The sequence below is a fragment of the Oryctolagus cuniculus genome, chromosome 17 (genome assembly GCF_964237555.1).
Source record: "Oryctolagus cuniculus chromosome 17, mOryCun1.1, whole genome shotgun sequence".
NCBI classification, from domain to species: Eukaryota; Metazoa; Chordata; class Mammalia; order Lagomorpha; family Leporidae; genus Oryctolagus; species Oryctolagus cuniculus.
The window spans coordinates 52,382,387-52,403,703 of record NC_091448.1 but is presented as its reverse complement, the minus strand read 5'-3'; the positions used below and the strand labels follow the sequence as shown (position 1 = coordinate 52,403,703).

Sequence of the window (21,317 nt, the reverse complement as noted above, 5' to 3'; positions counted from 1 at the left end):
CTGGACATTCCACAGGCGCCGCGCCGGGGTCTGCGCAGCGCGTCCCCATCCATCACGGCCAGGCGGCCCTCCGCCCGGAGCTCGCCCCGCTGTCACGTTATCAAAACAGGGCTTTGGGTGGTTTTTTTTTCTTTTATTTTTAATATTAATATTCTCACACAAAAATCACCGAAGTTGGGGTAGGGTTGGGAAGACCCCTCTGCCCCTGGGGCAGAGAGACAGTGCAGTGCGAGGGGGCGGGACTGTAAACCCCCCACCCCTCCGCAGCCCAGCATGGAGGAAAAAGAAAAAAAAAAAAAAAACACAACAACAAAAGGAGAAGCCAGCCCCAGAGCGTCACCCCGGGGTGTCCCTGGCCCTGGGCTGTTTCACACTAAAAGGGCTGGGGCGAAGGGCCGGGCTGCGGAGGGCAGGGTTCCTCTTCCTCATAGTTCTTTCTTTAAAACTTTAAATTTTTTTTATTTATTTATTTTTCTTTTTTTCTTTTCTTTTTTCTTTTTTCTTTTTTTTACAAAATACCATTTCAGTTCCCACTTCTTCCCCTACAGTACAGGAGTCGCTCACCCTCAGGCGGGGCAGGGGCAGGGGCGGGTGGGGGACTGGTCCGAGAAAGTGCAGGACGCAGGGGAGGGGAGCGGGTCTGAGCACCATGAGAACCCGGCCGGGCCGGGCCGGGGCACGCGCTGGGGTGCCGGGCGGTCCCTGGAGGGGCGGGCGGGATGGCTTGGGGATGCGGGAAGTCGGGTTTTTCCCAAAAATGAATAAATAGAGGTGAGTGGGACTGTTATAAATTAAAAAATCAAAAAAAAAAAAGAACAAAAAAAGTACAAATCATAACCAAGTGAATAAACAAGAGACATGTACAGGGGTCACAGCGAGCACTGGGGTAACAGAGGAGGTTCCGGGGGAGGGGAGCCCCGCGGGGCCCCGGGAACCTCGGCTGCCGTGACGTCTATGTACATACGGCCGCGTGCACCTGGCCGGGCGCCGGCGGCGGGCGGGCCCAGGAACCCGTATGCGACCCCCGCCGCCGCCGGAGCCTGGTCCTTGTGTCTGTTGCTAGAAAGGCCAAAGTCGGTGAGGGGAGGCGCTGCTGGGCGAGGGGCTGCCAGCCCCCTCCCCGTCTCCCTTTTTTTTTTTTCCTTTTTTTCCTCATATTTGTTAAAAAAATTTTTTCTTAATAAATTAAGTGAGGGGAGCTGCCAATAAGGTAGAGGGGCTGGGCCCGACCCCCTTCCCGGCCAGAGGCGGGACCCAGGTCCAGCCCAGGCGTGTGCTGGTGGCCCCGCGGCGCCCCGCGCGGGCGGGCGGGTGTCGGCCTCATCGCGATGTGCCGGCGGGGGCCTGCGGGGGACAAGGCGGGGGTCAGGGGCAGGCGGGGCTGCGGCGCGCCCACACGCACACACACACAGACCCGCGCCCCGCCGGCTCCGCCGCGCGCACACGCACACACGCACACAAACCCGCACCCCGCCGGCTCCGCGGCGCGCACATGCACACGCACACAGACCCGCGCCCCGCGCCCCGCCGCGCGCGCGCGCGCGCACACACACACACACACACACACCCGCCGGCTCCACGGCACGCGCACACGCACACAGACCCACGCCCCGCCGGCTCCGCGGCGCGCACACGCACACACGCACACAGACCCCGCCGGCCCCTCACCAGCGTGAAGGCGTCGTAGGCCTGCGCCAGCTCCTCGGTGCGGTATTGCTCCAGCACCACCACGCCCTGCAGGCCCGCGCTGCGCCGCCGCGCGCAGCCCTCGCAGTGCACCAGGTACGTGTTGCGACTGCCGTTCTCACTCGTCACGAACAGGATGTTGAACACCTCCACCTGCGGCGGGCGGGGAGGCGGGGGCGGTCACGCCGGGCGGGGCCGGGACGGGGGCGGGCCGGACGGCGCGGGCGGGCCCACTCACGTCGCACTCGTTGCAGTAGTAGGCGGGCTCGTCCTTGACCCGGCCCTGGTACGCGATTTTCTTCCCGGCCCGCACCAGGCTCTCCCGCTGCACCTGACAGTGCTTCATGGACTGCAGGAGGCAGAACCTGCAGGGCGGCGAGGCGGCGTTACGGCAAGGAGGACGCCATGCAGGCCAGGGGCCCCCCACGGCACCCCCACGGACGTGGCTGGAGAGCAGGGGGGGAGGTGGGGGTGGGCTCCCGCCCGGGGGGGCAGCACCCTCACTTGATCATCTTGAACAGGTCGGGGTCGCTGATTTTGACAGTGCGCGCCACATTCCAGGACACGTGGATCATGGGCACGATGGACTTGACGTTCTTCACCTCATTCCACTCGTATCGTTCCAGGGCCAGCTGGTACTGATAGGCTGAGGGCCAGAAGGATGAGCAGTGCAGTGCCCGGCCGCTGGAGCCCGCGCCTATTCCCTCCCAGCCCGCCCGCGGGGCTCACCCCCCAGCGGGGCCCTCTCCCCACGGGCCCCACCCTCTCACCGGTGAGGGGCCCCACGTTCCAGGCAATGTTGTTGCACCAGCCCGTGGCCTGCACCCAGTGCACAGTCCCCGCGTTAATCCACACGAGGTCCCCAGGGCGCTGCACGAAGCGGTACACGGGGATATTGGACGCGTAGAGGTCATCCAGAATTGGCCACCAGGAACCTGTCAAGTAGTCCACGCCGTGCCTGCAAGGCGGCCAGAGGTTCAAGAGGGAAGCCTGGGGACCCAGGGACGGGACACAGTGGGGTCACCAGCAGGGGGACGGCGCGCACCGGTCGCAGAAGGCGCTGATGGTCTCCCAGTAGTGCTCGTGCACCGCGAACCACTCACAGTCGCCAGGGCCGATGTTGATGTTGACGGAGCAGAAGTTGTTGTTCTCCTGGTGACCTGGAGGGGGCAACAGAGGACAGGATACCCGGCCCGCTCGGAGCCTGCGCCTCGCGACACCCCACCCTTCCCGCTGTGGGCTGGCGATGAGAACCGCGCCAGCCCCTGCCTGCGCGCGACCCCCGGCCCGCCCCCACGCACCTGGCGTCCGGCTGCCGGGGACCTTCATGTACAGCTGCACGGTGTTCATGCCCAGGATGGTGTGGCCCACGTGGCTCAGCATGTTGCCCGTGGATGTTACCCGCATGAAGGCGGGCAGCTTCAGCAGCTCCTGCAGCTGGGGCTTCCACCTGCCGGGACCAGGGTGCGGCAAAGATGAGAGGCGAGCCCGGCCTCGGCCCGCCCGGCCGCACCCCTGCCCCCCTGCCCCGGCTTCGCTGGTTGAAAGCGCCACTAACCGCTTGGCATCCGACAGATCGATGTTGGTGCCAAATTTGATGATATGATGGTTCTTGGGATCGGGGGCGCTGCTGCGGGGTGAAGAGCACAGGTTGGTGGGGAGCAGAGGGGAGGGCCAGTCACGAGGGGAAGGGGCGCAGGGCAACCGTACCTCGGAGGGGTTCCTGTGGTGCTGTCGGGCTCCTCCGACTCCTCGTCCTCGCTCTCCTTCTCTTCCTGCCCGGCAGAGGGGTGGGCGGGCCGGTCAGTGGCTCTCTGGGGGCCCTCCCAACAGAAACCCCCGAGCCCAGCGCGCACTGCTCCCCTCACCTGCAGCGACTCCTGGAAGGAGGAGGCCTGGTACTGTGCATACTTGGCGATGGTGGTGTGGGAGCGGGAGCTCTCGCAGGGCCAGATCTGCCGGGTGCCGGTCAGATCCCAGTTCTCGTCCGACGGCTGCTGCACCTGGGTGCGCACCTCCACCGCGTGCTCGCCGCTCGCCTCCACCAGCGTCTTGGTGGAGAAGAGGCCCAGGTCTGCAAGGCAGGGCCAGGCAGGGCGTTGGGGCAGACACAAAACGGTGACGGGACCCCTCCTCCCGAACTCCCATGGCCCCCGACAGGGTGGACGCAGACTTAGCAAAGCTCAGCCTGGGAGTGATGGGCTAAGGACCCCAGGCCCCCGCAGATAGGGAGCGCTGGCCTCTACCTGGGGCCTCACCAGCCCCTTTCCTCACACAGCGGCTCTGGGCCTCAACCCTTCAGCCGGACTCCTCAGCTGTGCACGGCACCTGACACAACCTTGGTGCCTGGCGCCAAGAACCTGGCAGCTTCTTAAAGTTATCATTGGATCCAACTAAGGATTCAGTCAAGCAAAAGCATGCAACTCAGTGAGGGACTGTGAGGATGCAGACGTAAAGGAACTACGACTAACAACAGGTGATATTTCTATATAAATTCTGCACCCTACTCCCCTCCCAAAAGTTGCAAAGGAGAAAGCGCCAAGCCAGGGGTCTCTGGGAGGTTCTACCATCTGCACTCTCCCCAGAGGTGACTCTCACCAGATTGAGACGCACCCCCCTCCCACCTCCCCACAGACAGGGCACAGAGGCCCAAGGCCAGCTGACCCATCCCGCACTCCTCAGATAGGGCCTAAGTGCAACTGAGGAGCGCTCCGAGGGCCCCTGCCCCGGGGGCCGCAGCCCCTTGCTGCACCCCTCACTCACTGAGCCGCAGGGAGCCCGCCAGGCCCCGGATCACGGTGATGGGATTGCGGGGGTCCGTACAGAACTGCAGCAGCACCGGCGAGAAGGCGTCCCGTTTGCTCTCCAGCTGAGGTGACCAAGACAGGCTGGGGTCAGAGCCTTGTCCCAGGCTCCAAGCACCCCGACCCCAGCTGCCCCCGACACTGCCTTAGAACCCTCTGCCGGGTGTGCCTGAGGCCGACGGCACACGTACATAGATGCTGGGTGTGGGGGGGTTGAGCTTCTCCCGGGGCAGCTTCTCCTCAGTGTTGATCTTGGGTTTCACAGACTGGGCGGGGGAAAGGTAGGACTCTCTGAACTTTCCTTTCACCTTGGCATTCCTGGGGAGACAGAGACGGTGACTGGGGAAGACAGCCTGGGCCTGGGCCAGGGGGGCCCGCTGGGTGCCGGCCCCGACTCACTTGCTGGCACGCAGGACGTCAGCGGCGCAGTGGCTGATGGTGAGGTCCGCCATCCGCAGCCGCCGCTCTTCCACCTCGGAGGCGATGAAGGTCTCCTTGTCCCCGCTCTCCACCTTGATGAGCCGGATCTTCAGCTCCTTGGGGGGCCCCTCGCTGAGGGAGCGCAGCTTCAGCATGTCGGCCCGGCTGACACCCGGTGGCCCTGGAGTTTCCTCCCGGGCCTTCTTCCCAGCGACAGGGGCTGATGGGGCTGGGGGCTGGGCAGAGGGTGCAGGAGCTGGTGGAGGGGCTGGAGCCGTAGGTGGTTTGGCCTTGGAGGCCCCACCAAGCTCGGGCCGCGCCTTCTCACGCCCCTGGATCTCCTCGCTCTGCAGGTCTAGGTTCCCCAGCACCCGGCGGCTCTTTTCTTTGGGGGCTTTGGCCTTGGCCTTAGCCCTGCCTTCGCGGGGCCGCCGGCCCACACTGTCCTTGCAGGCCCGCCTGTGCCGCCGATGCTCTTTCTGGTGCTCCTTCTGCCGCCGCTTGCCGCTGCCTGGCCCTCCCGCCGCCACCACCGCCGCTGTGGCCCCGGCAGCCCCGCCACTCTCCTCCTTGGTCTGTGCAGAAGGCAGCAGCCGCTCAGTCCCACTGTCCACTGGGTCTGCTGTCTCCCCTGGGTCTGCTGGGCCGGTGGCGCTGCGGCCCACGCGCTCCACGAGGGTCTCACAAGCCCGGCTGATCTCTTCTAGCACCTCAGACTCGGAGCGAGCAGGGGGCAGTGACAGGGGTGGGGGTGGCTGGGTGGGGGTCGTGGGGCCCGGGGCTGGCTCTTCGCCCGCCCTGCGCTCCCGGGCCCAGGGCCCGCCTGAGGTAGAGAACTGAGATGACGAGGAAGCGGAGGGCTGTGGGGAGCCCTGGGCGCTGGGGGCCGCCGAGGCGGGCGGCGGCGCGGTAGCACCTGAAGGGGGACCGGGGGAATACTGAGTGGTGGGTAAGGGCCCGGGCCGGGTGGCAACAGCTGCTCCAGTGCCCCGGTAACAGTGCTTCTGTCCCTCCAGCACGCAGGCCAAGGATTTGAGCAGGCTGGCTGGGCTGGCGGCTGGGGCTGGGGCTGGGGCTGGGGGGGCCGGGGGCGGCTGGGGCTGGGGCGGAGGGAACTTGGCTAGAGGCGGCGGTGGTGGCAGGGCTGGCGGTGGCTTCTTCTCCTCTTCCTGGGTGACCGTGGTGGCGGTGGCGGTGGCGGTGGGCGTGGTGGTTGTGGCTGTGGTGGTGGGGGCGGCGGCAGCAGTGGTGCTGGGGGCTGTGTCGGTGGGGAATGGGGGCTGCAGAGATACAAAGGGCTCCTTCAGCGGGGGCGGGGGGACCACGCCTGCCTCCTGCTGTTGCTGCTCCTCCTCCTTGCGGATGGACTCGTCCAGCATCTTCATGATGTTGGCCAGCCCGTCAGGTAGGATCTTGAACTCAGCTGGCTCCTCAAACTGGTCCTCCAGCGGGGTAGGGGGGAAATCGAAAAGTCGTGGGCCTCGGGCAGGCAGCTCCCCAACCCCGGGCGGCACAGGCTGGGGGGCTTTACTCAGGGGGCCCGGGGATGGCCCCGGCCCCACCTCGGGGGTCTTTGGGAAGGAGACCCTGGGCCGGGGGCTCTCCGAGCGCCTGAAGCTTCCTGAGGTATTTTGGTGGCAGGAGGAGGGAGGGGCTGGAGGCAGGGCAAGAGTCAGAGGTGCAAGAGGTGGGTCCTGCGGGCTCAGTGTGGGGCTGGGCGGCCGGGGAAGGGGGTCCATACTTCTGGCTAGATAGGGAGGTGGGGGAAAGGACACAGGCCCAGTAGGGCTGCTGCTGTGGCTGCCACTGTTGCTGCTGCTACTGCTGGTGGTTGGGGGAGTGGGAGGGGTGTGCGAATCCTGAGTGCCCACGGAAAAACGGGGGGTTGGAGGCCCCAAGAAGCCCTCACGGTGCGGGAGGGATGGGGGAGGAGGGCGGGGTGGTCCCTCAGCCCCAAAGAAGAGCTCCTCTAAGAACTCTCCATCCTCTCGAGCTGCCCGGCAAGCCGGGCCCTTCAGCCAGGCAGGGGGTGGTGGGGGGCGCAGGAGGCGGGGACAGGGGGGCGGAGGGGGTGACGGGGGTCCATGTGTCAGGGGCAGGTGGGGAGTGGCAGGGGGAGCCGCCAAGAACGGTTTCCGACTGCCGTGTGCCGAGGGCCCCAGGCGGGCCTGGTGAGAGGAGGCCTCCAGCGCGGGCGTTTGGTAATGGTCAGCGCCGGGCTGCAAGTGCAGGGGGAGGCGGTCAGGGCGCTGCTCCGGCCACCGCAGGCGAGCTCCAGCAGGGCCCCGCACCCAGCCCCCAGCGGAGACGGACACTCACGATGCCTGGGCTCGGCTCCACGCCCCGGAGACCCATGCTGCTGCTGCTGCTGCTACTGCTGCTGGTGGTGGCGGTGGTGCCGGGGAGGCCAGGGGGCCGGGAGGGGGCGTAAGGCACGCAGGCGGTGGTTGCTGCTGGTGAAACGCTGGAGTCCATCCGCGACCTCTGAACTCTGCTCTCTCTAAGGTCACTTCCGGGGGGACGGGTGGCAGGCAGGCAGCCATGGCTCTCTGCTCCTGGGGGGCGGGGGCCCGGGCCTGGGGGTGCAGCTGGGACTAGCCGGTGGCCAGGGGGGTGCGCGGTGTAGGCCGGAGCTGGGTATGGATATGGGTGAGGCAGCGAGTGGCGCTGCTCCTAGGGGAGACAGATAAGCACACAGGGTAAGGCGTGGAGGGCCTGGGGCCTGTAGGGAAGAGGTGAGAGGCAACAGATAGGAGCTCACCTGGCGCTCTGGGGGTGCTGAACCCTTGCGCTCGGGGCCCCAAGCATCTCCATGCAGGGTACTCCACAAACCTGGCTTGGTCAGCTGAAATGGGGGGCTGGTAGCCAGGCCAGGCAGTGGTGGTGGTGGTGGTGGTGGTGGTGGTGGTGGTGGTAATGGTGGCGGAGGCAGTGGCAGCCCTGGGGGGAGGCCAGTCTAGGAGAGAAGAGGGTGTGAGGCTCTCACTCCTTGCCCCGCGGCCGCCTGCTCACTGCCAGCTGGCCCGCTCAACCATACCTGCTCAGAACTGCAGCCTCTTCTTCGCTTGCCCCCAGGACTGAGGCCCTCCTCCCCCGGGGGGCCTGAGAGCGCTGCGGGAGGCACAGGCTGCACCACTGGGGGTTCGGCAGCTCGTTTCACCGGCGGTCCCCCCCGCTTGGCCCCATAGTTCCGTTTGTGCTGAGGACACAGGGAGGAGACGGGATGTCACAGGTGCAGGCCTAGCCCAGCCCTCCGCCCTAGCGCACCTTGCCCGGCCTCACCTCAAGGTGCAGCAAGTTCCACACTTGCTCCAGCGGGGGCAGGACCTTGGCTCGGTGCTGGCAGGAGCCAGCATGGAAGTTCCAGAGCTGGGCCTGCAGGGGCACAGGGCAGAGGAAGGCGGAAGGTGAGGGCGCTGAGCCAGAGGGCACGGTCCTGGGCCCGCGTGTCCCGCCTCATCTCACCTGCTGCAGGCGGCCGATTCGGGGGCCCAGCTCCGCAAAGCTTCCTCCGTACCGAAGGGCGCTGTGGTAGCAGCATATGGCCTCCTCACTGTCATGCTCCGACTCGTACAGCTGCCCAAGCTGCTCCCACAGCCCCGGCTGGGCGGGCTCCCGGAGCAAGGCCTGCACGCAGCCATGCAGGGATTCCAGCTTCCCATGGAGGGGTCGTGGGGTAGGTGTCCTACAGAGTAGGGGGAGGGGTCAGGCTCAAGGGAACTCCTCCCTGGCCCCCAGCCTTACCGACCACCCCGGAACCCCTGAGTCCCCTACTCACCCTGGAGCATAATATGGTTTGTTGGGGTGCCCAGAGCTACTGCCGTGTGAAGGGGGTAGGGGAGCAGGGAGCGGGGGCTGCCCAATGCTGGCCGAGCATCTGCAGAGAGACGGGGTCTGTTACCAAGGGACAGTCCGGGCCCTACCTAGGAAGGAGGCGACTGAGGACAGTCCACAGTCAGAGAAATCCATGAAGAGCCATACAGAGGCTGAGGGGCAAAGAGCATGGGAGGAAGAGTACCTGGAGCCGGAGGGAGGGAGGCCGGCCCGAGTTCTCACCTGCCTCCAGGCAGCCATGCGCTCCGAGGAGGGGGATGGGGCGGGCAGGAGCTCCAGGCCCCAGCACAGCTCAGGCCCCCAAGGGCAAAGGCTTCGCGAGCAGCGCGGGCCCCTGGAGGGTCCACTGCCCGATGCATCCAGCCTGGAGAGACAAGAGATTGTGCTCTCAGGGAGCGGCCCCACCGGAGCCGCCAGCTACTCCCAGCCGGCCCGTCTCCCTTACCAGGTCAGCAGTGGCCCCAGGAGCCCTGGAGATCGGGCACGGCCCCCTGCCCCAGCTCTCTGGGACGACGGTCCAGCTCCAGCCGCTCAGACAAGACACTGCCCCTAGATGGCCGCCTGGGCCTTTCCCAGCCAATTCTACAGAGGGAAGGAGGGAAGGGCGTGCAGTGAGCTGGCCCGCACACAGCCAGGGCCCAGGGGCTGGGCTGGGTGGCCTGCGGCGCCCGGACGTCTGTCATAGGTGCAAAGGGGCAGCCGTGGCTTTCTCCGAGGGCAGGCGCACGCGGCCTGAGGAGCCCCAGGGGCCCAGGGAGAGTGACTGGGGAGCCGGAACGAGGGGCAGCGAGCTGCAAGGCCCGCCGGTGGGATCGGGGGGCTGCGCTTCGGGGCTTCCAGCCCCGAGCCACCGGGGCAGACCCGCAACGCCGCCGCCGCTTACCCGGCCTCCGTGAGAACGTCCTCTCACCGCGTCGGCGAGCTCCGGGGCTCTGGCCAATCACAGGACTTCCTCTCTCCCCAGAAAGCCAATCATCACCCGTGTCTCCGCCTCAGTAACAGCCTGGCCGGAACCAATAGGAGCGAGGTTAGCCGGGCAGGCGGCGGTCCCGGGAGGAGGGGCGGCGGAGCCGGTCAGACGGGCTAGGCCCGGGGTGACCCCGACCTGACCCCACGGCTCCCAACGAGGGTCTCCATCTCGCATCTGACACCTGGGCCGGCGGGGCCACAGAGACAGCAGGTGAGCAGGGTGAGACCCGTGCGGGTGTAGGCTGCGGGTCGCACGCTCCTGCCGGCCCGCGGAACGGCGCTATTTGCAAGCCTCACGCACCCACGAGAGCCGCCGGCGATCCCGGCCAGACCACTCGAGTCCTCCCCACGCTCAGCCACCGCAGGACCGACGAGTGGCAGATCGTAGACAAAGACGTCTCCCTGTACCCACTCCGCCTCGCCCACTAACCGGCCACCCCAGCCCGAGCGCTCCCTGGACCTGCTCACGGCTAGCCAGCCTCAGCGACTTCTGCGGCACTCGAACCTGTCCGCACCACTACCGGCGCTCCAACCCCCCAGCGCCAGCCTCAGTCCCAAACCGGCGCCGAACCCCTAGCCTCATACCCAGTTCCTTCGGCTCTTCCACTTCCCCCGGCTCTCTGGGTCTTCAGTACCGGTGACACGCAAAAACAACCCCCCTCCGGTCCCCCGACTTCTGTGAAGTCGGGCGCCGTGGTCTCCAGTGGCCCCTCTCGCGTGGCTCCCGTATCCTCTATGCCCTTCCCCGCCGGGGCCACGCGGTTCCCCACGGCCCACGTGGCCCCCGCCCCCCAGGGGAGGGGGGGATTTCGGGGGTTGCCCGTGACGTGGCCACTTGCGCAGCGGAAGCCGTGTGTGTAAGTGTACGGCGCGCGCGGGGGGGGGGGGGGTCCTTCGGGAGGGAAGAGGGCGGGGCCCGACAGGCAGTGACATCACCCTTGTCCCACTCTCGCCGCCCACTCCCTTAAAGAACCCAGCACCCGTTTCACTTCCTCCTTCACGCCCCCCCCCTTCCCGTAGGTGCTACCTCGTCCCACGACAGGCACGGCGCTCCCGTCTCCCGGGCACCGACCCCTTAGCCCGGGCCCGCCCTCCTCGGCTCCCGGAGCCCAGCAGCTGCGTGGCGGCGCCTACCCCGCGTCCCCGCAGTGCGGGAGCCGGCTCCGCTCCCGGGATCGGTGCACGGAGAGTCTAGAGTACAAAGAGCGGCGAGAGGCGAGTGTCGAGTACAAAGCGGCGGGGGCGGGGCCAGCGCTCCAGCTGGAGCGAGCGCCGGGCAGGAAGCCGGGGGAGAGCGCGCGACCTGGGGGCTGGGGGCGGCTGGAAAGTTCGCCTTCGCCGCCTCAGGTCTGCGCAGCGGGGAAATTTCCACCCAGCCCACAAGGGCAGACAGGTTTCTGGTCGTAGCAGCTCTGCCCGCCGTAGGGCAAGGCCGCCGCTCGGACCCCGCAGGTCCCGGTGTGCCCACCCCGTGCCCAGCCGGAGTCGGCGCTGGGGCGCCGCGGACCCCCTCCGCAGTCGGTGCGGAGTTTCTGTCAGAACTCGCTCCTCACCGGAGGCGGCAGCCCTGGGCAAAGCACTACACTTCATTGTAGTCAGGTATAGCCCTGGCCGTGTCCCGGGGCACCACACACCAGAGGAGCAGGTCCCGGCTAGGGAAGTGGTGCCGAGAGCGCTGCCAGTTACCAGGAAAAGCAGCTTCCCCTTCTGCGATGATGCCACTTCCCCTTTCCCACGGGGAACTGACTCAGCTTTCCCTAAACCAGCGCGTCTCCGGCCCCTGCTCGTCCACCTTTACCCACCGACACCCCCCCCCCGCCGGGGGCCCCGCGCCCGGCGCCCCGGGAGCACAGAGCCTTCCTCTCAGCGCGAACTTCCCGCACGCCAAACACACGCTCGCTCCGGGCCAGCCGGCTCGGATCCCGCCCGCCCCCGGTACGCAGCCTTCCCTCGAGGTCTGATTCAGGCTCCGAGTGGGGGAGCGTGAGTCACCCCGAAAACCTTCCCCTGTTCCCACTGACTCAGCCCCCGCCTCCCCGAGCGCACACAGACACACAGTCAGAGGCAGACACAACTCCTCAGCCCACACGCTGCTCGCCACCGCTCCCGCGGAATTTCCCCTCCGGGCTGCCCCCGCCGCGGCCCCTCCCCGCGCCCGGCAGCCCCGGCGCGGCGCTCGCACCTGTTCCCCGGCCGCCGCCGGCCGGCCGGCCACTCTCACCTCCACTCTCGCTTTGGGGCAGGAACAGCCCTCCCCGACTCCCGGTGTCCAGATTAACCAAGGGGAGGGGACAACCACGGAGAGGCACAAAGACACCCACTCGAAGACAGGCGAGCGGTGGACGCACGCGGCCAGGGCCACACTGGGAGGTCGGTACACTTCTGGGGCAAACATTCCAGCCTCTCCAAACCCGACCCACAATCCCGGGAGCCAGCCGCTCTGAAAGGGTTAATTCTGATCTGCACGAGGCCACGCCCTCCCCATCCGGGCACTCCCGGCAGAGCCCAGCTCCGCCCCCTCCATCCGGGCTCTGGACTCGGGGACTTTAACCGACCCCCCCCCATACACCCCCGCGTGCGCCCCGGCTCCTCCGGGCCCCAAGAGAGAACCACTCCATCAATCACACCCACTTAACTCTCTCTAGGCTTGAGGCCGGGCAGCCCCCTCCTCACTGCGCCCCGGCCGCGCGGGACGGAGACTCTCACATGACTGCCGGGAACAAGACCCTGCAGATAGGGTTTCACCGAGCAGGCAGCTGGGCGCGCTGCACAGGCCCGCGGGTGGGGCCGGTCTCGGGTCCCCGCGGCGTCCAGCTCCCGGCCCTTTCCTCCTTTGGTGCGGTGGAAGCGAGGGGTTACAGACTCGCTTCTTACCTGGGGGAGGGGGGCGCCGAGGGGAGGGCCGCCTGCCGAGGCTCCGCTGTGACTCAGCCACCCGGGCAGGCCGCCCGCCCGGGATTCCCTTCCCAGTCTTCCCCCGCTGCCGGCCCCTCCCCGCCCCCCACCGAGGAGTGACAGTGCCGGCCCCGGCCCGCTGTGTGTCACTGCGGGCCTTGTGTCTGCCTCTGACTGGGCGCTGTGTTCCCCAGGGTGTCTGACAAGGTCGCTGTGTGTGGGTCCCGGTGTCTGTCTCCGAGTGCACCTGCGTATCTGCTCATCCCGCCTCCCGCCGTGCCTGCGTCTGACGCGTTCCTGTCATTATCCCTGTCTACACGACTCCGCAGGGCTGTCTCTGTCTGTGTGTCCGCCCGGCTCCCCCGGCTCCGTCTTTTGTCTGGGTCTGCCTCTGCATCGCTAGCGTGATCACGTGTGTCTCTGCACATGCCCTTCTGTGTTTGCCTTCGTGTTCCTGGACGGTGTCAGGGGAACACCGGAGCAGGCTGACCCGGAGCCCGGAGCCCTGACGCCTGCTGGGGCTCGCTGCCTCCGCTCAGCCTCCGTGCTGTTCCTCAACATCCTCACTTCTGACGCTCATTGCTAGCGTTCAGCGAATAGTCATTGCGTGCCAGGCACTGTGCTAAGCATTTTTACATGCATTTTGAAAAATTCTCCCCCCCCCCGAAACCTGACATACTTTGATTACCCCGTTTTACAGATGAGAAGATGGAGGCTCAGACGGGTTAGGTAACTTGTCCAAGGTCATTCTGCAAACATGGAAGAGCGGGCCTTCTTTTCAGAGCTACGTTCTTATTATTCTGCACCGCCTCTGTCCTAGTGCCCCTCCTTGGGTTTTATCCTCACGAGCCATCTCCTGAGTCAGCCCTCCTCTCAGTACCCTGTCACCCTCCCAGTGTCCCGTGTCCTCTGGAGAGGTGTGGGTAGGAGGCTGTGCAGCAGATCCCAGAAGCCGTAGGCTTCTTGGCAATGAAGTTCATTCAGCTCACACATTCATTCAACACAAATCCACAGAGCCACCCCAGCGCGCCAGCCACCACGCCAAAGAGTGAGAGATACATAGAAGGCAACAGTTGCACTCCAGAAACTTAGTAGTGGGGAAGACTGGGGGCTCAGCAGGCAGTCCCCGGGATCCACCCTCTTCTCTGACAGAGGAAAGGGGAATGGAGCAGGGGCGCAGGTAGAGGACTGACGGGAGAGAGGGAATCAGAAGAGGCTTAGTGGGGGGGGGGGCTGGAACAGAAAGGGTTCTGGGAGGAACGGTGAGATGCCAAGACTGCCATGGCAACTGTAAGCCAAGGCAGTGATGCCCTGTATCTCCCCAAAGCGATTTCCAGACACCCTCCAAAAGCCTGGCTGTTCCACAACTCACAGGGGCAAAGCTGTCCCCCTCCCCAGAAAAACTTCCTCAAGGTATCTCACAGCCGCTTTCCAACCTGCAAGCCGCACCTTAATTCAATAAGCACCTGAATTACAGCACCTGGGGTGGCGGGGGGGGGGGGGGGGGGGCTGGGGGTTAGAATTTTTTGGTGGTAGTGGAGAGGCTGGTGAAGCACAGGCTGAACCATTCATAGGACACAGAGGGGAGCTCCATAAACCAAGAGGGCTGAACCACTCAAGCGCCACAGGGTGGGGGGAGGCCCTTGGACTGGACCATTCTGCCAGTGGGCACGATCCTGATCATAGCAAGCATCTTCAAGCACGTGACACAGAGTTGGACTGCTGGGGAGGGGCACACGCAGGTGCAGGACTTACCAGATGGAGCTTGGTGTGCTCTGTCTCATTGGAACTAGTGCCCCTGCAGTGGGGTGCAGCAGACCACAATGGGTGGGGTGAGCGGTGCTATGGGGCTGACATCGTGCCTGGGGGGAACCTAAAAGGAAGGAAAGTCAGTTAGAAGTACTGTCTCCCAGGCCGCAGGATCTCCCTGTGCTCACTGCCCCCTCTCACTAAGGAGAAACCTGGCTTTGGTGGTCACACAGGATGGGAAGCATCTGTTTCCATGGCAACCAGAAAAAACGCCATCCCCAAAGTGGTCCTCCATCCTTCCCCTTCACAAGCTTGCACCAGCCACTGAGGGGGGGTGCGTATGCTGTGGCACTTGGGTAGGTCTCCAGTGGCCACCCAACCCAGGAGCCCTCTTCTGCCTGGGCCCTCTTGCTCAGACTCCCTGGGCCCAGAGTAGCTCCAGCTGCCCCTGGCGTTCCCCCCAAGCCCCCCTCCCCTTTCCGTGTGCTTCCTCTCCAACCTTATCAGGACAGCAGACAGTCCACCCCACCCTCCGGACTCTGCTCCCGCCCCTTCCCCTAGGCGGGCACAGGCAGGTCTTGGCGAGCAGCACAGGTGGCCAGACTGGATGAACGAGCCCCGCAGGGAGGAGCCTTCCCCCTTTGCAAGAACTCGGACTCGGCCTGAGCCTGCGGCAGGCCTCCCCTCCATCCCACCCATCAAGGCCATATCCTGTTTCCCCATCACCTCCTTCCTCTGTGTGGCCCAAGAAGGTGACAGAGGCCCACTCCCTTCCCTCCCAACCCCCAGAGACAAGCAGCTAGGTCTTATTTAACATTAAGTCCAGGGCCAAGAACCAGGTGTCCACCCTGAGGTCAGGCCTCACTAGGCCTCCTCCGGGACCCATGTTTTCTCTCCCTCGGCCACAGCTCTCCACCCCTACAGACCCAGACCGCTGGGCTCCCCGCCTAGTCCCTCCATTCCTCAGCCTTCCAGCGCCCAGCCTTCCCCCTGCCCCAGAGACTCAGGCCTCTGGCCCCCAGCATCCATGATGCAACACGCTGCAAGCTTTCGTGGCTGCTGCTGACACTGCCCCCAGGGAGCTGCTATTTCTGACCTGAGAAAGGCCCCCACACACCGGCCCAAGGTGGTGCTGAGCTGCAAGCTAGGGAGGCCAGGCGGGCAAGGGGACTGAGCTGCAGGCTGGAGGCCTCCAGGCCTCCCCTCCAGGACCAGGAGGCTCAGAATGTGGGACCCGCGTGTTTGTGTGTGTGTGTGTGTGTGTGTGTGTGGTATACTCTGTAGAATTTTGTTATGTGGTTGTGTTGGGGGGAGGGGACACTGGGGAGGGTCTAGCCTAAAGACAGGGGACTGGGCAGACCTTAGGACACACCAACAGGGGCAGTGAGGGGCTGCCAAAGAGGTCAGAGGGGTGTGTGAGGGGTGTCTGGACACTCGAGTGGGGGAGGGGCCAACAGCCATTTAAAGGGCCAGCCCCAGAGCTTTAATCCCTCACCAGCCCTGGCCCCAAAGCCGGAGGCTGTAATTCATCTGTCCAACAGCTGGGGTGGGTGTGTGTAGGGGGGGGCATGTGGACGGGAAGAGGGAGCTGGGGGAGGGGCTGGGGCTTTCTAGTGCACAGAGCCAAACAACAAAAGGAGAAGCTGCAGGGCCAGCTCCGAAGTGTCTAGGCCAGCTTGCCGACCTGGGACCTGCCGGTGGTCCCCACCTGGTGGCCGGCAGGCTCTGTAGTTTGGACTCAAGAATTCTTGGCTAAGCAGTCCATGGACGCGAAGGTGGAGCATTGGAGGAAGCGCAGGCTGAGTACCCCTGCAGGCCAGCTGTCACCCTCCTCACAGCGTCCCAGCCACAGCACCACCCCAGACCTGGCAGGCCAGGCAACAGACTCAGCCTCCGGCCTCCGAAGCTCTGCTCACCAGCCAAGCCCCCGCAGACATGCCTGCCGGCTCCCCCCTCCTGCTGGCCACAGGGTGGCAGCGGCCACACCGAGGCTGTCCCTTTAAATCATTACCACCCCTGATTGTGTGGATGAACCAAGGGCCCTGCCCCCCAGGCAGGCGGCATGCCACCTCCCCCCTATGAGTCCCCAGAAATGTGAGGGCCATTTAAAGGGACCACAGAAAGGTAGCCGGGTCTCTAACTGCCCCCCACCCAAATCCTCCACACATAGCCCCTTTCCCCAGCGACACACAGCCCCGTGCCCCTCCAGAGGGCCCCCCAAATTCCGGCTTTCTCCCCACCCCTAGAGACTGCTAGAAGGAGAAAGGGGGCCAGAGTTGGGGAGGGGGCAGGGAACTGGGGGGACTGAGAAAAGGACAGGGACTCCCTCCTCCCTCAGAGCCCCAGGGGACAGGTCGGAAGGGAAGCAAGATCCCAGAGAAGCAGAAGACAGAGCCCCAAAAGGTGCCTTGGGCAGACCTGGGGCGCACAGGCTGTCGGGCGAGGAGAAGCCAGTCAGGCTGCACGAGACGGCGGCGCGGCCAGCGGGCGACAAGCCCGAGTCGGGGCGATGGAACAAGGAGGGCCAGGGACCGGAGGCAAGGCCGGGACGGCGGGGAGACGGAGCCGGGGAAGGGGTTCATCCGGGAGGGTGTGGAGGAAAACCAGAGCGGGGAGGGCCAGCCAGGCCAGGGTTACCTGCTGGGTGTCTGTCCCCCGGCGGTGCCCCCAGAGTCCGGGTAGGGAGGGGGGGAAGCAGCAGGGGGGGGAGTGGGGGCTGGGGGGGCGGGGGAGACGGTCCCTCCTCTGCCTCCTGGGCCTGCCCCGGCGCTTGCAGCCTCTGCCTCCCTCCCTCCTCCTCCCCGTCCCTGAGTCCCGGAGTCAAACAAAGAACTGTAGCAGGCTCTCCCCAACCCCCTCCCTCCTCCTCCTCCTCCTCCTCCTCCTCCTCCTCCACCTCCTCCTCCTCCTCCTCCTCCTCCTCCCCTCCCTCCCTCCCCACCAGCAAGCTCCCTCCTCCTCCCTTCCGGTTTCTTCCTTTAACTACCCGCCGCCCCCTCAGCCCCCAGCACTAGTCTCTCTCCACCCCCCCCCCACCCCAGCCTTTTACACACCCTCAGCCTGGCCCTGTCCCCGCTAGGCAAACTGTGGAGTCCCTTTGCAAAATGAAAGGCTCCAGACAGCTACATGGGAGGGGACTGGGGTCTTGCTTCAAAATCGCCAACCACAACACAATTATTTTATAATTCGCAGCCAAAGGAATAATCTTAGCTATTTCTTCTCCAAGAGGGGGAAAAATAATCCTAAAGAAAGCAATGCAAATCTAACTAAAGCCTTCATCAAATAAAGTGCACAAAACAGTCCAAGTAATCCCCAGGCCACTCTCACCTCCACGTTACACAAACTAAGGTCATGGCTACTTTGGAACAGGCCCCCAACTACAGTAAAAATAATAACACCTTCCGGTAGTAACTACAAACGTTCACTCACTTTCACTGGGTGCCAGGTACTGTGCTAAGTGCTTTGCATACATTACCTTTTCCCCTCCTGTCTGCCGGGAAGCTAGGTATTGATATTTAAATTTTCCAGATTAAGAATTAGGAGGGGTTGTGACCTGTTCAAGTCCCAATAGCCACAAAGTGGCAGAGCTGGGATTAGAATCCAGGTCTGACCTGACCCGCCTTTGACATACTCTAAGGAAGACAAAACTGATTTTTTCTAGCATCAGCCCCAATCCCGGTACTTAACACAGTGGGTCCTGGTTCTTCCTTCCCCAGGTGGGATGCCACAAACTGGTCCACCCACCTACTCAGAATAAAGACCTGACTTCCCAGCCTAAGGGTGCTCCCCGGCCCTTTCCCTCCCTGTTGGTGGGGAGGAGGCATGATGAAGGCACAGTCAGCACGGGCAGGTGTCCGGTGAATCTCCCACCCCACGCACAGCTCTGTTCCTGGGGCTGGCTCTCGGGCACCTACTCCCGCTTCAGCAGGACACCCGGCCACCGCAGCAGGTGGGAAAGGAAAAAAAAGACTGCTGGAGGCTCTTCCAAGGGGGAGGAGGCTTGCCCGGGGACGCCTTCCTGTGCCAACCTAGGGCAGAGTGACCCAGGGCTCTCAACCAAGCCAAAGGGCAAAGTCTCTCTCGGCCACACCGCAGCTGTGACCCTCCCTCTCACAAAACTCCAGGCCGGGCTTTCCCACCTGCAGGATGCTAAGGCCAAGGGAAGGGAGAAGGGAAAGAGACGGCACGGGTCTGGAACTGGACTCGGGACAGAGGTGGGAGGGAATGGAAGGGGGAGGAGACCTCATTGCCTGGCAACCGTCCCGGGGCACGTGCACGGGTGACATCATCCCCGGCCACCTCTAACACAGACCTTTGACCCCTGCGGGGCGGAGGAGGGCGGCTGGCGGAGCTTCCTGGGAAATAGCGTCAGGAATTCTGGGAACCGAAAAAGGGGACGCGGGAGGGGACCCAGGCGTCCTGCCTGCTGCCCCCCAGTGCGAGTTCAGTCCCAGAGACTCGGGGCTCGCGCCTGCCTCCTGCCCCCCGCCTCCGGGGCTGACCTCCCAACCCACATTTCTGACGAGAGCCCCGACACGACACGCCCCTCGGAGATACTGTGCCTTCTCTCCCGTGGGCGAGATCTCCGGCCGGGGACGGGAGCCGGGGCAGCGGACCCCGCGGGGCTCCGTCTCCTGTCCGCGGGATCCCCCGAGTCCCAGCCGGCCGCCAGCCGGAATCTGTCTGGGTCCCCAACTCTGCCGCCCCTCCCTGCGCCGTTCCAGGGCGGAGTCTGTGGAGTTGAAACCAGGACACGGCGAGAGGAAGTTATATAACCCGGGAGAAGCGGAGAGGGGCGAGTGGATACGGGGACAGCCAGCCCGGTCGGAGCCAAGGAAGGTGCACCGCACACCGGGGCCAGCGAGAAGGAAGCGTTAGGCACGGGGTTGGGGGCGTTTAGTCCACATCGAGGCGCCTGAGCAGTCCGGGGTTCCCCCCACAGTGTCCCCCCTCCTTGGGCCCCCGCCCCCAGCAGCGGCAGCAGCCGGGCCCGGCGGTGAAGCCTCGGCAAGGGGCACCGGTACCCTCTCCCTTTCTCTTGGGGAAGCAACCTAAGCCGGAGCCGCGGAAGGCAGCGGCTGAGCAGATGGGGCCGGAAACCGCAGCTCCGCCCAGCCCACCTGGGAGCGTGGGGCGCCAGCTGGGGAGGGGGCGGGGGACGGCGGGGAACAGGTAGCCGACCCTCCCACTCGAGATTGGGCATTAATAGTCAAGACCTCAGGAGAAACCGGAGACGAACCGTGTCGTCCGGGTCCGGAGGGGCAGAGCAGCGCAGCGCAGCTCGGGACTAGTTTGCAAACACCGATTTGGGGCTGGGGGCGGGGGAGCACCCGACTCGCCGCGCAGGCGCAAGGGGGGGGTGCGCTCGGGCGCGTGCGGTGGAAAGGGTGGGTGCGAGCGTGTGGGAGTGCACGTGCGGGTCCCGGGCTGCTACCTCCTCCCGTCCTCATCCTCATCTCCTCCCCTCTTCCTGTCGCTCTACGATGCCCTCTCCCCATTGGCTGCCCGGGCCTTGATGTCAGGGGCGTCTGCTGGAGCTGATTGGGCGGACGGGAGCGTTCGGGAATCGGCTCCCGAGTCTGGCTCTCCAGTTACTCGGGCAACGGGGCAAGCAACCCCCGGGAGGCGGAGGAATGAGCCGCGCCTGTCCCTGCGCGCGCTCCGGGCTGCCCGAGTCCATCTCTGCCGCCTGCCCGCCTTCCTGTCAGGTTGCTTCCCGGTAGCGGGAACCAGGCGAGCTGCCCTCGGTCTGCCCGGCCCCCATTCCGTCCACCCCCACAGCAGACGGGAAGCGAATCTACGTTGCTTAGTAACCACCTCGCGCGTCCCCCTCCGGCCGTGAGAGATGGACGCGGAGTCCCCAGCGCCCTCACCACCTGTGCCCTCCCGCCCACAGTTTCCAGTGCGGGGCCTCAGCCCAGGGCGCGGCAGTGGGCTGCAGCGGCCTTCCCTGTCGCATCTCCCACCCCGTGCGCCTGCGGGCTTCGGGCGCAAGTCTCGTCCTCGCCATCTCGCGGCTAGGCTGGGGAGGTTCCCCGTGAAGGGCCCGAGCCGGGGAGTCAGGGCGGCCCTGGGGGTGCGGGGCCCGGCAAGGCGAGGCCGGGGGGTGGGGGACCAGGGACCAAGGCTCCCGGCGGGGAGGTCAGGGCTGACGTTATGCACCTCATCTTGGGGAGGGACTGGAGGAAGATTTGACGGTGGCCCCGGGACCGCAGGGCTGTCTGACCACACCGGACCTCAAAGGGCCATCACACTGGCCTCTCTGCGAACTCTGCCCTTCAGGCAGGACCGCCGTGCCCCCAGGGGGAATCCCAGCCTAGCGGGCCTGGGAGTCCTTTCAGGCCCCTCTTGACCTCCAGAACCTAAGACATCTGCCTCCACCGGGTCCCCCACTCCTGCCCGGCTCGCCCCTAGGGGACCCGGATGTCCTGAACCCCGATCTTCTTCCTAGTGCCCCTCCGGAGACCCCAACGTCCCTTCCCGGCTCTCCCCCTCCTGCGACTCTGGCGTCCCGCCCCCTTGCACGGAGATGGTTTCCCTCTTTCCAGACGCCCTCGCGGCTCCCCGTTACCTGCTTCCGGGGGGGTCCCAGGTGTTCGGGTTCCCCAAGGTCTCCCAGGGGGTCGAGCGGCCCCCCCTCTCCCAGGCCGGGGCTGGGGGGGCCGCTCCGCCCCGTGGCGCAGTTGGATTTTCCAACACAAACACCGCTCCCCCCGCTGCTCAGCCCCGCCCCCTTCCCGAGGTCCCGCCCCTCCGCCCAAGTCCCCCCCTTCGGCCCCGCCCCTCTTTCTGCGGGTGGTGCTTGTCTCAGCGCTGGTGCCGTGTGGGATGCCCGTGTGGGGTGCCGGGTGCGGGGCGCAGGGTACGGGGTGTTCCCCCGATCCCCGCCCGACAGGCCCCGGCTTGGTTTGGATCACGCGCTCTTCCAAGTCAAGCCCCGCCCACCCACTCGAGTCCCGC

At 65.5% G+C, this 21,317-nt stretch overlaps 1 protein-coding gene across 22 annotated transcripts; it reads right to left on the bottom strand.

The window, feature by feature from the left end:
• Positions 1-118: 118 nt before the first annotated feature.
• Positions 119-21,086, bottom strand: KDM6B (lysine demethylase 6B). Of its 22 annotated transcripts, none has more exons than XM_070061345.1 (24): positions 20,929-21,086; positions 14,364-14,481; positions 9,628-9,747; positions 9,190-9,326; positions 8,967-9,108; positions 8,689-8,787; positions 8,376-8,595; positions 8,193-8,285; positions 7,948-8,109; positions 7,672-7,866; positions 7,224-7,583; positions 4,890-7,129; positions 4,682-4,808; positions 4,450-4,555; positions 3,555-3,760; positions 3,397-3,461; positions 3,245-3,316; positions 2,988-3,136; positions 2,732-2,846; positions 2,457-2,644; positions 2,191-2,332; positions 1,925-2,051; positions 1,669-1,839; positions 119-1,344 (listed from the first exon to the last, which is right to left on the bottom strand). In XM_070061345.1, exons 5-24 carry the CDS (start codon positions 9,101-9,103, stop codon positions 1,321-1,323), a joined length of 4,998 nt encoding a protein of 1,665 aa, XP_069917446.1. In that variant the 5' UTR covers positions 9,104-9,108; positions 9,190-9,326; positions 9,628-9,747; positions 14,364-14,481; positions 20,929-21,086; the 3' UTR covers positions 119-1,320. The 22 variants fall into 22 exon arrangements, with proteins under 22 accessions (XP_069917446.1, XP_069917465.1, XP_051681180.2 ...); XM_070061364.1 differs by having other exon boundaries at positions 3,245-3,313; XM_051825220.2 differs by having other exon boundaries at positions 7,230-7,583.
• Between the last annotated feature and the right edge of the window lie 231 nt (positions 21,087-21,317).